The sequence below is a fragment of the Rhopilema esculentum genome, chromosome 9 (genome assembly GCF_057945365.1).
Source record: "Rhopilema esculentum isolate cy_ngs chromosome 9, ASM5794536v1, whole genome shotgun sequence".
Taxonomy (NCBI): Eukaryota; Metazoa; Cnidaria; class Scyphozoa; order Rhizostomeae; family Rhizostomatidae; genus Rhopilema; species Rhopilema esculentum.
The window spans coordinates 11,441,546-11,455,385 of record NC_142823.1 but is presented as its reverse complement, the minus strand read 5'-3'; the positions used below and the strand labels follow the sequence as shown (position 1 = coordinate 11,455,385).

The window sequence follows — 13,840 nt, the reverse complement described above, 5'->3', positions numbered from 1 at the left end:
TAATAGACTGTTTCATATAAAAAATGAATGCAGTTGATAATAATGTTGCTATCAGGAAAGAAATCAATATTTTTTCATTTAAGTATATTATTACCATTAAAGTTTATCATTAAAAGTTTATTTTGTTACCTGTTTAAAAGTTAATTGTATTCATTGCTTGATTGTTGTAGTTGAAATGGTTGCAATGGAGGATAGGCAACAGTTGGCTGTTGTATCTGTGTGTGTTGACCATGCTTCAACTGCACAAGCTGACGTTGTATATCCATTTTTGCCATGTCTTTTGCAAAGCCTTCTGGAATTTCTGCCAATAGTTTCCACACCATTTCCCCAAATATTTGATCTGCTGTTCTCTCGCCTTGTTCTGGGATGCCATGAGAGCCATTCGCGATGACATGTACAGAGAGTTTGCAGATTGGCTCTTGAGGATTGGTAATGGTGTGGAACCTCATGATGATGGCGATCAAGTCACCTTGCCACAAAACATTTTGGTGCCTTCACTCAACGAAATGGTGAATTTTCTCTACCCACTTCCACAACAAGGACATCCTAACCTGATGCTTGATCCTGAAACAATGTCAGAGCGTTGCTGCTTGACACCAAAAAACCAGTTCTCACACCAGATCAATGAACTGGTACTTGACAGAATGCAAACACCTGTATGCACATACCTCAGTACAGACCGGGTCGTCACTGATGATCCGCTTGAAGCAGAAGCATACCCAGTTGAGGTTCTTAATGCACAAACACCTGGAGGAATGCCACTCCACAAATTACAACTAAAGGTACTCTTTAATTATCAATTTACACTTTCCATATAATTTCACTGGTAACATCAATTACACAATTGATTATCATATCTTTATATTTATCTGAACAATCACAGATGTATGTTGTACTCTCTTTCTATAATTACTTAAATCTTAATCATGGTTTGTTCTTTAATATATATAACAATTTCATTTTTCAGGTTGGTGCAACCATCATCCTGCTACGGAACATCAACCCTAAAAGAGGGCTATGCAACGGTACCCGTCTGATAGTACGAGATCTGCAACATCATGTGATCTGTGCAGAAATCATTGCAAATAAGTACAGAGGACAGTATGTTATGATACCCAGAATCACCATGTCCTCCCAAGATACAGCTCTGCCAGTCAACATTGCAAGAGTGCAATTCCCAGTGAGACTAGCATACTGTCTCACAATCAACAAAGCTCAAGGCCAATTCTTAAGGTATGTAGGTGTTTACCTCCATGAGCCTGTTTTCAGTCATGGTCAGCTATTTGTTGCCATGTCACGTGCCAAAACATTTGCAGGTATCAAAGTCATGTTACCACAGGGAAACAAAACAAGAAACATTGTTTACCCTGAAGTGTTGCAATAGACAAAACAGATCATGACACTTTATTGGTGCAGAGGATCCTTCTCTTTTACCACAATGCATATCAGTCTTGATAAGTCATTGTGCCACATTCGGGTATTGTTTTGTTTTGCATTTTGTTGTATACTTCCATGTATCTTATTCCTATCTCATCATCACTTTGCTATTTTCATATCACTACCTGTTCTTCTGGGACTTATCCTGTTATATTTCACCATACTGACACAGTACTCATGAGCCAAGTGCTCAAGGTGACATATGGATTCTCAATTACATCAACACAAAAAGCAGTTGATTTCACAGATCCTTCCCTGTCACTATAGCATAGACAACTCTGATCAATGAGCTCAGCCAGTTGTGGTGATGTAGCAGGTAAAGTTTCATCCCTTCTTTACTTGCAATTCTCTATTCCTTTTCCTTTTCTTTCAGCTTTCTCTAATCCAGCATATGTTGATTCTTTGCTCCAGCAAGTTACGCTTTTGCATGTTCCTCTATGTTGCCTATTGACTCCGCACAGGTCACTTGATAAAAAATTACTCGCACTCCTGTGACTATCGCTAGGAAGGGGGGAGCCTCTACCCCTTCTCTATTTCAGGCGACCCCCTGACAGGCGACAAATCGAGGTTGTTAGATCTCTTGTCTTTTCCGAGGCTAATCTGCATGCTCATTGGGGGCTTCAACAGAATTCTTGTCTTTACCGAGGCAAATTTTACTATCATTCACAGGGTTTTAAGAAAATTCTTGTCTCTTCCGAGGCTAATCTATGTACCCTACCGTAGGGTCACTGGCAAGCCCGCGTAGCAGGCTTCGTAGGGGAGCTACTATTATAATAATTTTATTACAGTGGCCGTGAAGAATTCATCAGAAGCCTAGTTTCTTAGCGTAGTTTCGGTAAATCCTCACATAATGCCAAATGCTTGTACCACAGATGCAAAGGTACATGTTTCCAAAACTTCTCTTCAGACATGTACGAAACTTGATGGCCCAGTTTTTCCAAACCAGCATCTCATTGTTCATTAATCTGGCTATTGATGCCTGAAAACCATGGTTACTATTGGCACAAGCTGTGATGAAACATTAAACAAAAGGTGTCAGGAAATCATATCAACTAATAAACCTGCGTTAACATAAACATTGCTAAATCTTGGCATTAGACAACTGTTGTGTAGCAAATCTTCGTTCAAACCAAAGTCATTATAAAATATCCCTAAAAGAAGCAAATCTTTATGCTTTTTCCAGTGGAAATGGTCAGACGGAAGTTGTATTTTTGAAGAACACTGGGTCTCTGTTTAAGCAGTATGAATGCAACAAACACGAGTTGTCAATAATTGCTGCTGGACCTAAAATTAATTTGAATTGTATCATTAAGATCAAAGCAAAGTATATAATTGTGTAATAAAATTGTAATCATTACAATTTCATTGATGGCTAATCAAGTGTACGCTTTAATGCAGAGAGTGGTTCTAAGGTGTCCAGAAAAGATATTTTACAGTTGTCATAGGTGGAAAAGCCACAAGGAAACTGAAGTAGTTAAAAGTTATCAAAATCTAAAACTTTTTCAATAATAACTTGAAGGTTATTCTAAGGTGATTAACTTTAAGGTGATTATTCTAGGGAAGGAAATTATTTATTACAAGAAGTGGCTGAAAGAAATATTGGTGGTTGACCCCTCTGGTTGAAAACTTTTTTATTTTAAGGAATTTCTTGATGAAATTAAGAGTATGTAAGAATCATATGCTCAAAAAGTGAAAAATGTAAACATTTAAATTAAATATGCAAATTACTTAAAATGGCGGCAATAACAATGGAAAAAAGTTGATGCTGCCTGTGACAACAATTTTTCATACAGGAACACTGCAAGGGCCTGAAAATTGGTATACTTACAGCAAGAAGCTACATCTAGTGAATGCGAAAGTTTGACTTAGCTCCTATTTGTAATTTTGAAAATATTCAAGAAAAGCTGAACATCGATCAAATTTGTATGTTACCTGTTACTTTTATTCCCTAATTATCCATGAGCTAGTTTACAGAAGGCAACCAAAATACTTCAAGCACTAGAGTAACATGCAGAGAGTACACCTTGAAATTTTCAGCTTTTTCAGATGAAGCATGTTGGAAAATCATTGTCACAAAACTATCACGGTGGTCATTTTTCACAAATTGAAAAAGAGCTGAATATATATACAATGTTTCTGAGGAAAGTGTTAGTGGCCTCCAGCCTCGTACATGTTGCCTATTTTTTCCTTTTCTGTATCCCAAAGTCCTTTTTCGATAGCTCTTAGTTCTTTCCTCCTTTTTTTAGGCTTTTCTGATGACTTTTTATTTGTCAAATTTATACGCATCTTATCACATTTGATGTGATAAACACCTCTTTCATAGAGTTTGGGCCAATACAGGAAGTATTTTGTGCTTAACGATTGTGATTTTTCTTTAGCAAGATGAAGTTTGTGCTGTGCTCTTTCGAAAGACTGTAGACATTTTTTCCATTTTATCCAGGAGCTCTTTCCACTGGGATGGCATCTTCGACGATTTGACAACAGACAGGGCAATAACTGGAGCATTCTGTTGAATCACCAGCAAAGCTTGTTCATTTTGTCCTGCTTGACCTGTTTGACATATTGCATCAAAAGCTGCAAATACTTCATTTATTGGTGGGCAATACGAGCAAACAGGACAGGTTTCATACAATCAAACCTCAATAACCAATTTATTGTCCTCACTGCATATAGGATCCGTGGGTGCACTTAGAAACGCCTTAGAAAGATTTAGGCCACAAAGGGAAACATCCTGAAAAAGTGAAAACACCAGAATCATCAGCAGACTAATATCTCTGTAGCGAGATACAACAACTTTATAATGTGCAATATAACAATATTGTCAATTGGAATGATTTGAAACCTAACTCACTCCAGAAAAACAAAGGCTTAAACTTTGTAGTCACACCTACAAATGTGAACATATACACAACAATACAATCGTTTGCTGAATTCAAAAGAAAAATGATCCTACAAGTCCACTCCATAGACAGCAAAAATGATACAATCGCCTCACCATTTAGGCAGAAACCTGAACCTGAATCTGTTTGAAACTGTGATTTCTTCCATCTATGGAGTTTTATAAATAGACAGATCGTTTAAACAGTCGCTTATAGGCCGTTGATGTTGTTTTTGTTCAATTATCGATTTTGTTGCATGTCACGTGACAGTTACATACCAGCATTGCATCAGACATTGTACTTTGTGTCAGATGCATGTACATTGTGTCAGCCATTTTTCTATCGCTTCCCCGATTGGCCAGGAACATGAAATACATTTCTATTAACCATATTTAGTAAAGATATATTAATTCCCTAATTTTAACCTTTGCCCTTAGTTATTCATATATATATATCGTGTAGCATAGTTTTTAGAGACACTCCACGAAAGCTGTAGACGAATGAAGTTGTTGTCAAAATCATTTGCTGTTTTAGACGAGATGTGTCTTTATTTTTCTGCTCAAGGTCAGAAGTTAATTCTACTTATTATTTAGAATTCATGCCTTTATGTTAGTCCAACTAGTGATTAAACATTTGGTTACCCTGTGCCAGGAAGACAATTGAACGAGAAAACTTTTTAAATGCAATAACTTTTTCAGTATTCAAGACATCTTAGCAGGTTAGAAATTATTTTTAGTCGTTTAATGATCAGTATTCACGTTTTATCAAAGATCAAAGCCGTTTTTCTTCAAGTAGAGAGAATTGAGAGTGAACTTTTTATATTTGCCTTACAACGAGTAAATTCAGTTTATTATCCTTGCAAAGAGTGAACTTTGTTTATTGTGTTGCATCAAAGTTTGTTTGAACAACCCCCATTTAATGGCCTCCCAAACGAAGATGTAAACAAGTGGCTGGGAGAATTCAATAGACTTTCAAAATTTTACAGTTCGTCAAATGTTGGAGCCCAAAATTTGTACTTTGGCAAGGACCAAACGAGCCTTTATCAGTCTACACAGAGGATATAATAAGAAAATGCCAACGTCTTTCTCTTTCGGACATGGAGATGATGAACTTATTTATCTATGTTCTAAAAAACGAAATTAAAAGTCATGTCATTTTGAACCAGCCTAAAACGTTTGTAGAGGCTGATAATTTAGCCAGGCTCCAATCAGCAGTCTCCTCCACTTCCGTATCTGAAAACCTTTTTCCTAGTTTGAGTAACACCCTGCAGGAGCAACAAATAAAAGAACTTGAATGCCTCTCAAATACAGCAAGAAAAACCTGTCAATGCTATTGACACTGCGTTTCAATCCAGTTGACCTCTTTAATATGGTCTTCATGTACTCTCTACCCTATATTGCACAAAGCAACAGATTTTTGCTGTAAACCTTGAATTGGAGCCAGAAGAAATGTCTTTACCTCTGATCTTGGACAACTGTAGGTAGAACTTGACGCGGAGCTGAGTTTTCTTGATAAAGGTTTGACAAGTTAAAATAAGATATATAAGGACATGGTAGATAAAGTGAGTTCCTCAAAAGAGTAACTGTTTGCTCTTGCTTGGGACGTTTCAAGCAGCTAATCGAAATGAACAAGAATTTGCAGAAAATGCCAAATACTGCTCTTGGATCATTGGCTGAATCTGTAACAGGGCACAATAATATCCTTCTAAAGCTGGCAACACTCTGTGATGAACTTCAAAAATCTTTCATTGAAGCAGAGATGCAGGTACTCATCTATTCATTTGTAAGGTTTCCCCATGAAAGAGGGACATGAAGCCTGTGCAGTTCCTGTAAGACTGTTGCTCTTTCGTTCTATATGATACCAGAAAGTTTGGGATTTAAGAGATGAAAGATGCTCTTATTGCAAGAGATCTGATTCTTGTCGGCTTTGTCACTGATAGAGAGTGGAATTCTATGCAAACTCGAGGAAGTTATCACCATGTGTCAGTTAAATAATCAATGACGGATGCCAAAAAGAAAGCAAATAAGGTTCACATTAATGAAATAAAGCAGTTCTTAATATTATCTTCCTCTACACAAAAGCCTGTGAAGGAGCACCAACCATTTCTTTTACAAGACATGGCATTTTTAAATAAATTTTGCATGAATTGAAAGTGCATTGATAGAGCAATTTTCATTTTCAGAACAGCCAAATTTTTCCCTGCAAATATGATCCATACCCTTGTCTCCTGACAAAAGAATGAGTGAGTTCTGTCACTGCATCCAGTAGTTGTATATAAACTCATTAATGAGTATCCAGAGCAAGCAATTGATTTTATAGAGCATCGATCATTTCAAGAGATGTGAATCCAGACAAGAGGATATGTACGTGAAAGAGAAGAACATGGTCATCTTTTGATGTGCTTAACAAACTGTTTTAGGTAACATTTCTTTAAAAATATAATTACAAAGGCTTTTTTATAGAAGCACTACAGGACCCAAAACAGGCCTGACAGGAGAAAGGCAACAAAATGTGCACGATTGTGAACTTATCTGGTCTTATGATGTTCTTGAATTCATGGAGAGCAAAAGTTATAGAAATGAAGCTGATATCGTTGATATCATTAGGAACTGTCATAGAACTGTTGATGGTTGAGGATCAAGTGAAGATGACAGATCCCATCATATCAAGGCAATGCTTTGTTGGTTGTTGAGAAACTGGATCCCATCCTTGAATGAACAATCAATTGCTTCTAGATGTAGCCAGGAATATTAGTAGAAACAAAAGTAGATGGACTTACCAGGGAAATTGTTGTAGGTTTAATTTCAAATCTTAGCTGTCTGGTGCTTACAAGAGCAGAGAGTAAAAGTAGGAACATTTGACCAGAACATTCCTGCAGTTGAACTAGTGATGATGTTAAATCATTTATATCAAGACTGCATGAGAACTATTGGATAACAAGGGATCCTCCAGTTTGTTTCCAAAAATATTTGGTGAGCTTCACAAAAGTTCTGATAACACAGTTTATTACTGGACTGCAAAAAAGAACATATTTTGTGATCTTCTGCTGCAATCATCCAACAAGACCTTGCAGAACAAACAAGACAGACTTGGTATCATAAAGCAATCAACATGTGCAGATCCCGAGTAGCTTAAACACAACCTTAAGATCCAAATAAAACCATTCATAATGAATCTAATTCCTCATACAACAAAACTTCTTGATTATATTTTTCTATATATAATACACCAGAATCCAGAAAACCCTTTATCGAGACCGTCCAAAATTATGATTACCATTTTTTGATATTTCCATAATCATCTATTTCGACTACCATTATTTAATAATTACAACTCTTTGCAACTGATGTTACCTTTTCTAATGGCTATATTAAGCAACAAAATCTCGAGTCATCATTTAGAAATGCCTTTTTTTGCAATCTGTTCTAAGAATTACTTTTCAAAAACTTTATGTTATTAATTGTGTAAGAGGCATCTGACCCAAAGAAAGATCAAACTTCAACATGTTACATGATTTGTGATAGTATATCTTAGGGGTTTAATAACTGTGCCTCTGTGTCTTAAGGGTAAACCCAATAGCTGAGACTTTTTTTCAAAAAATTGAAGTCAAATGTCTTATTAACATATAACATGCGCTGGTAGCCCATATCCCCTTCCCCTTGATGTCAATGTTGGGTTTTATGATTGTGGAATAACTGGGGAAAAACAGTTCCCGATCTACCCAGAAGAGCAAAGACTTGTCAGTGTCTTTGAAAAAATTGCATCACAGACATTCCCATTTGATCGCTGATCAGATGAAAAATCTGTTAACGGGCAATTAAAAAGGATTAATTCTTGCTGCTTCATAAACTTCAAGCAACTTGTAAGGTCGTTTACACGATCACATTCTGTGATGACATAAAATATTTGATGCAAATGTGACCATAATATGATCATGTAAATCGGCCTTTAGGAAAACCTGCGAAATGCAGAAACAAGCTGGTCAAGAGTGTGTGGAAAATGCAAAATGCATCAGCTACTATTTAACGTAATACAATGTCGCGAATGGCCATTGTGAGGGAAGCTTTTTGAAACATTGTGCCCATCTGTATGGTGGTTTGTAGCTAAACTGTGCCAGGGACATTGTAACAACAGGCTAAATGCCTTCAGTTTTGCGGATGCTGTTAGGGAGCTATTGACAAAATGTCCAGTAAACATCATAATATGATGATTCCGCCAACTGTGGAAAAACATTCATGCTCGACCCCCTAAACGATATGTCCAGGGTATTTACTAAATCTGCCAGTACCAGCTATGCATGGCTTGGCACAGAGAATGCAGATGTCATCTTTCTAAATGACTTTCGCTACTCACAGGAAACATTGGCCTGGCTATATATGTTGCTTCTTCTCAAGGGGCAAACAATCCATTTACAGCCCCAAAGTCCACTTATGCCAAGGACATTATTGTTCGATAAAGACATCCCCATTTTTGCAACTGGAAAAGAACCGATACAGTATCCTGGCCATTACAACAGCACCAATGAGAGGGAAAATGAAATGATTGAATGTGGGTGGGGATACTCAAATTTTCACTGACAAATTGAGGAAAAAGACAGAAGAGTAATTTCTAAATGCAAACGCTGCTTTGCAGAACTGTTGATGCTCGGCTCGGATGCCTAGAAACTCTTCTTTGTTGATTACTTTCAATTGGTTATTCCTTAACTTAGTTAGTAGGTATTGATTACTTTCTAACTTTTTTATATTGAATACTTTCATACATGAAAATTTAAATGATAATACCATTACATAGATAGGCTTTGATTAATATTTCGAGGTTTGCTTATAGAAGTTTGCTCATTGGCACAAACCTATTGAGTATTGCAGGCCCCTGTTAAATTAAAAGCGTGTGTCACTTGTGTTTCGTGCCTGTTCTTAACGTAACAAAAAAATTTGGTAACCATCTTTGAATCGTTGGTGAACCATTGGTGAAGCGTTGGTAGTTTCTCTTTTATTTGTGAGACACGCAACTTCCACCTTATTTTGGGTAAAACTTGATTCTCTTTTGCGAAGCAGCCATTTATGAAGTTTGGTTTTGAACAGAGGCAGTTTAATTTCAGACAGAATAATAATTTCATACAATAAACTGATACAGATAAAAAAATACAAAATCTACATATACACGTTATATACATTTAATGCCCTTAACAGTTGTCAATCCTCTATCATTGTTCAGAAATTTTATTTTGAACAAAAGCAGAGTAAAATCAAGTTGATCACTTTTTTCACAGGCGCCAACAAATTCTTACCTCACATAGGAAAAAACGTGAATTGTTCTCAGAAACATAATTATTAGCAGAAAACGAATATGAATAATGATTTGGAGTATATTGAAGAGCAGCACATTACAGAAAAATAAATGCAGTTTAATTAAATACTCTCATCTTTTATAAGAAACCATCTTAGACAGTGAGTACCCCCAGTTCCTTAAGGTTTACAAAATGTTAGAACATTTAGAAAGTTTTTAGAATATTTCTATTTTATTTTCAAAAACAAGAGCCTCAAAACTTTAAATTAGGTTTGCTAATCACTGTGTATTTTTATTCTTTTTGTAAGTTTGTAGTGCAGGTAAGTTTAGTCAAAATTAGCAATAGAAAAATCACGAAATCTTGATTTTCGGTTATCTCAATCTTATTAAGTTGTTTTTAGCTAGAGTATTGGGGTTTCTTAACCTTTTCTCATTTTCGAGTACTGGTTTCATACAGATGCTTTCTTATAAAAAAAGAGTTCAGTGGAAAATAATGTTGCTATTAGGAAAAAATTAAATTTGTTACCGTCAAAGTGTCCAAATAGTTTTTGTTTATCTAAAACAGTAAAGGACTTTTTAGAGCATTTGTCCTGTTCAGATTCAAACGAAATATTTGAATGTGTTCTGGAATTTGTTCTTTGGCCAGGCGAGGAAGAAGGGCTGCCACGTGAATTGTATTCATTGCTTGATTGTTGTAGTTGAAATGGTTGCAATGGAGGATAGGCAACAGTTGGCTGTTGTATCTGTGTGTGTTGACCATGTTTCAACTGCACAAGCTGACGTTGTATATCCATCTTTGCCATGTCTTTTGCAAAGCCTTCTAGGATTTCTGACAATAGTTTCCACACCATTTCCCCGAATATTTGATCTGCTGTTCTCTTGTGTTGTTTTACGGTTGGCCTTGGCTTTTTCTGTGCATCTATTGCCGTCTCAATTAGCTCATTGGTTCGCTTAGCTTCTGTCTTTTTTTATATCTTTGACAAAGGTTTATTTTCATCTTGATATGCATACTGGCTGTTGTCATTTTCTCCATCTTCAATCTCCTCAGAATTTTTCTTCAGCAAATTTGATTCCGTTCTTTTTGGAGCAATGTTATCTGCCAGGATGCTGAGAGCCTTGCTTCGGTACACTTGCTCTGCTTTGGTGGGTCTTGTTTTTTTCTGCCACAAAATAGCTTTGTAGATAGTCATCTTTTTGTTTACCTCTTCATATGTTGGCAAAGGAAATTTGTAAAACCACTGAGTTTACGAGGGTTTTACAGGCTTGTGTTCGCAGATTCGGCAGTAAAAGAAAGTACAAAATTCAATAAGCGTGTTCTGATTTCTTGGCTCGACGGTTCCTATAGTTTCATCTAATTCAACAATGACTAAACGGGTCACTTCGGCAAAACTGGTATGCTTTAAACTTCTTGAAATAACAACGGCTATCCGAACATCTGAAATCACGTCTAAACCTTAGCGACTAAATTAAACGACTGAATTACTCACAAAACCCAACAAATATTTTACTCAACAGCAATTAAGATAATTAGGACAGTTATACAAAACAGAACAAAGGAGCTGATCACAAGACAGGCTGTTACATGGAAATTGGCCAAGGTGCTAACAAAAGTCAAGCACGCAAATGAAATTCAAACAGCAAACAAGCAAAAGTTTCCTTAACGAAATTCTGTCCTTTTACAAATTTATCTTGCTCTTGGAGGAAATCAATTACTTTCTGTATGGCGTTGCCTCCCTTGTCTTTTAAATGGTACTAAGGATTGGAAATATTGTACAGCACTGGGTGTAGTTGCAATTGATTAATCATCGCCTCCACTACATCATTAGACCAATATATTCTGTCATCTACGTCTTTGATGGCATTTCTGCAGCTGCCTTCTTCTCTTTAGCATCAGTTGTTTTTGGTGTTTTTTCTTCACTTGCAATGGTACTGGCACTTCAATATCACCTTCTGTGTCACAACTTGTCTCCTCAGGATACACTCTGCAAACAACCAGATTAAGGGCATAGCATAGCGACAATAATTATGAGCAATGTTCCCCAAGATTTAGAGGTAAAATGAAAGTCAAAAAGCTAGTATTTGAAAATGTCTTACCTTCCTGTTGGGGAAAATAGCCATTGTCCATAGTATCTTTGAACTCCACGCGCAGCAATTATTATTTTTGTATGGATGTAGTTAACAATAGTTTATTCATTTAGTTTGAGCTTATCGACTTTAGCTTTGTGACTCAAGGTATTTTTTTTACACATGACTTTGAGCATAATGCACCTAATAACCTCGTTTCAAGAGTCGTTAGGAAACTGACCCAAGATTCAAGCTTCACAGGTATTGAGTATTGGCACCTATTGTTTTTCTTTTCATGAAATTTTTCTTTTCTTGAGATTAAACTTTTCATGTTTTGGTAAAATCTGATTGGTTTGACGAATTGTTTTTCTTAATTCCTATTGGTTATGCTATTTTTATACTTATTGTAAAACGTATATATGCACGTGTGATTTGACTTAGAGTAGAGAGTTTGAGACTAGAGTTAAGAGAATGTAAGTCTCAGAATTGAAAATTGTGATGTTGAACTTGGAAGATGTTTCTTTTTGAGCATAACTCTGCAATTAAATACGTATCTTGAACTAGCGCTTGAAGAATACTTAACACTTCCGTTTAGCCCATGTTGATATAGATACTCTTGAAAACTGATTTGTCTTGCATCCATTTCTTAAAATTTTAAAGACTTCTTGAATATCTTTCGAGCTGAGAGCATGAACAACTAGATCTTCTCAAAGAACTAGTATTCAGAAAACATGCCTGGTCATTTAATACTATCTTTGCGGAATGGGAGAGAAATGCGAAACAAAGAAACAGGAACAAAATGCGCTTGCAGTTTTGTAATCCAAACTTGCAACAATCACAACCAGGAATCAGAACAACCAGGAACAGTGATGTAAGAATTTGTTGGCGCCTTTGAAAAAAATTTATGAACTCAATTTCTCAATTGATGAACTCTGCTTTCGTTCAGAGTAAAATTTCCAATGATAAAGGATTACACACCTGATAAGCGCATTAAATTTTGCAGTGAAAATGGGAAATTTTAGTATGTTACACGATCACTTTTCAGCGTGTTGGTTTAATATAAAAAAGTGATGGTAAAAAGTGATTGTGTAACCCGGCTTTTCGGCATAACAAAAAAACTGTACCTTATGAAGTCAGAGAAGCTAAGTTGGCACAATGGGATATTATCTGGAGGATGAAAGACCCACAAACTGTGACAGTGAAATGGAAGGATACAAAAGATGTCATGTTGATCAGTACCATGTGCCCTGCAACACCTGGCCCAAATGACAAAATCAGAAAGTCCCAGAAAGAAAGTGCAGAAAAGGTGGAAAGAATATGCCCTCCAGCAACCACAGTTTATCGGCAATTTATAGGGGGAGTTGACACCAATGACCAAATGCTGGCATATTATGATATCAGTAGAAAGATATCAGGTAGTGGGTTCCAATTTTCTTTTGTCTACTGAAGCTGACAATTATGAATGTTTCGAGACTTGAACATTTTCAGGCAGAGGCTAATAAACGGGGACAGAAAGCATTCAGAATAGAGCTGTACAAAGGCCTTACTGGGTCTTTTTCATCAAGAAAGAAGGATGCAGGGCAACTTCCTAATGCTTTGGCCAGGTTTTATGGCATTCGATAATAAGACACATAAAAGAGAGGATTTTGTGCAAATGACTGTTAAAGCAAAGTTGGGACAAAATGTGTAAAGTGGGATATTTATCTATATGTCAATTGCTTCGATAATTATCACGGTAAAAGTTAAAAAATGAATAATTGAAGTATACTAGAGAGGCTTTTACGAGAAAACTCAAAGAAGGAACTGTAAAACAATATTAATCAAAATCTTTAAAAGTTTTGGCAGTATGAGTTATCTGGTATGGATGATGAAATTAAGGGTAAAGTTTTGCTAAATTCTAGGGAAATAACCTCTTGAGAAAAAAAGATTTAAGACTTTTGCTTTAAATGGATGCGGTGTGATTGAACTGTTTCAAACAATTTCTTTAACTTTCAACTCTTGCTTGCTATTGTAGGTTTATTTCTAGTCAAGTCCAGTTATTAAAATAATTAGTAATTAGAATAAAAGTAACCAGAAAGAGTATCTATAAAAATAAGTTTTCAATGCTTAATTGTCAGCCTCATCTGCCTTTTTTAATCCTTGTTGTAATGCCTCATCTTTCTTATGCTTTTTTC

General features: G+C 36.1%; 1 protein-coding gene across 1 annotated transcript; it reads left to right on the top strand.

Annotated features, from left to right (window-relative positions):
• Positions 1-79: 79 nt before the first annotated feature.
• LOC148959664 (ATP-dependent DNA helicase PIF1-like) lies at positions 80-2,956 on the top strand. The gene is made up of 2 exons (XM_089110219.1): positions 80-782; positions 968-2,956. Exons 1-2 carry the CDS (start codon positions 372-374, stop codon positions 1,382-1,384), a joined length of 828 nt encoding a protein of 275 aa, XP_088966345.1. The 5' UTR covers positions 80-371; the 3' UTR covers positions 1,385-2,956.
• The last annotated feature ends 10,884 nt before the right edge of the window (positions 2,957-13,840 follow it).

Bases quoted from the DNA above. Each gene is read 5' to 3' on its own strand.
- LOC148959664 (XM_089110219.1), top strand. From the start codon at position 372: ATGAGAGCCATTCGCGATGACATGTACAGAGAGTTTGCAGATTGGCTC. The intron at 783-967 runs GTACTCTTTAAT...TTCATTTTTCAG, and splicing joins TCCACAAATTACAACTAAAG to GTTGGTGCAACCATCATCCT.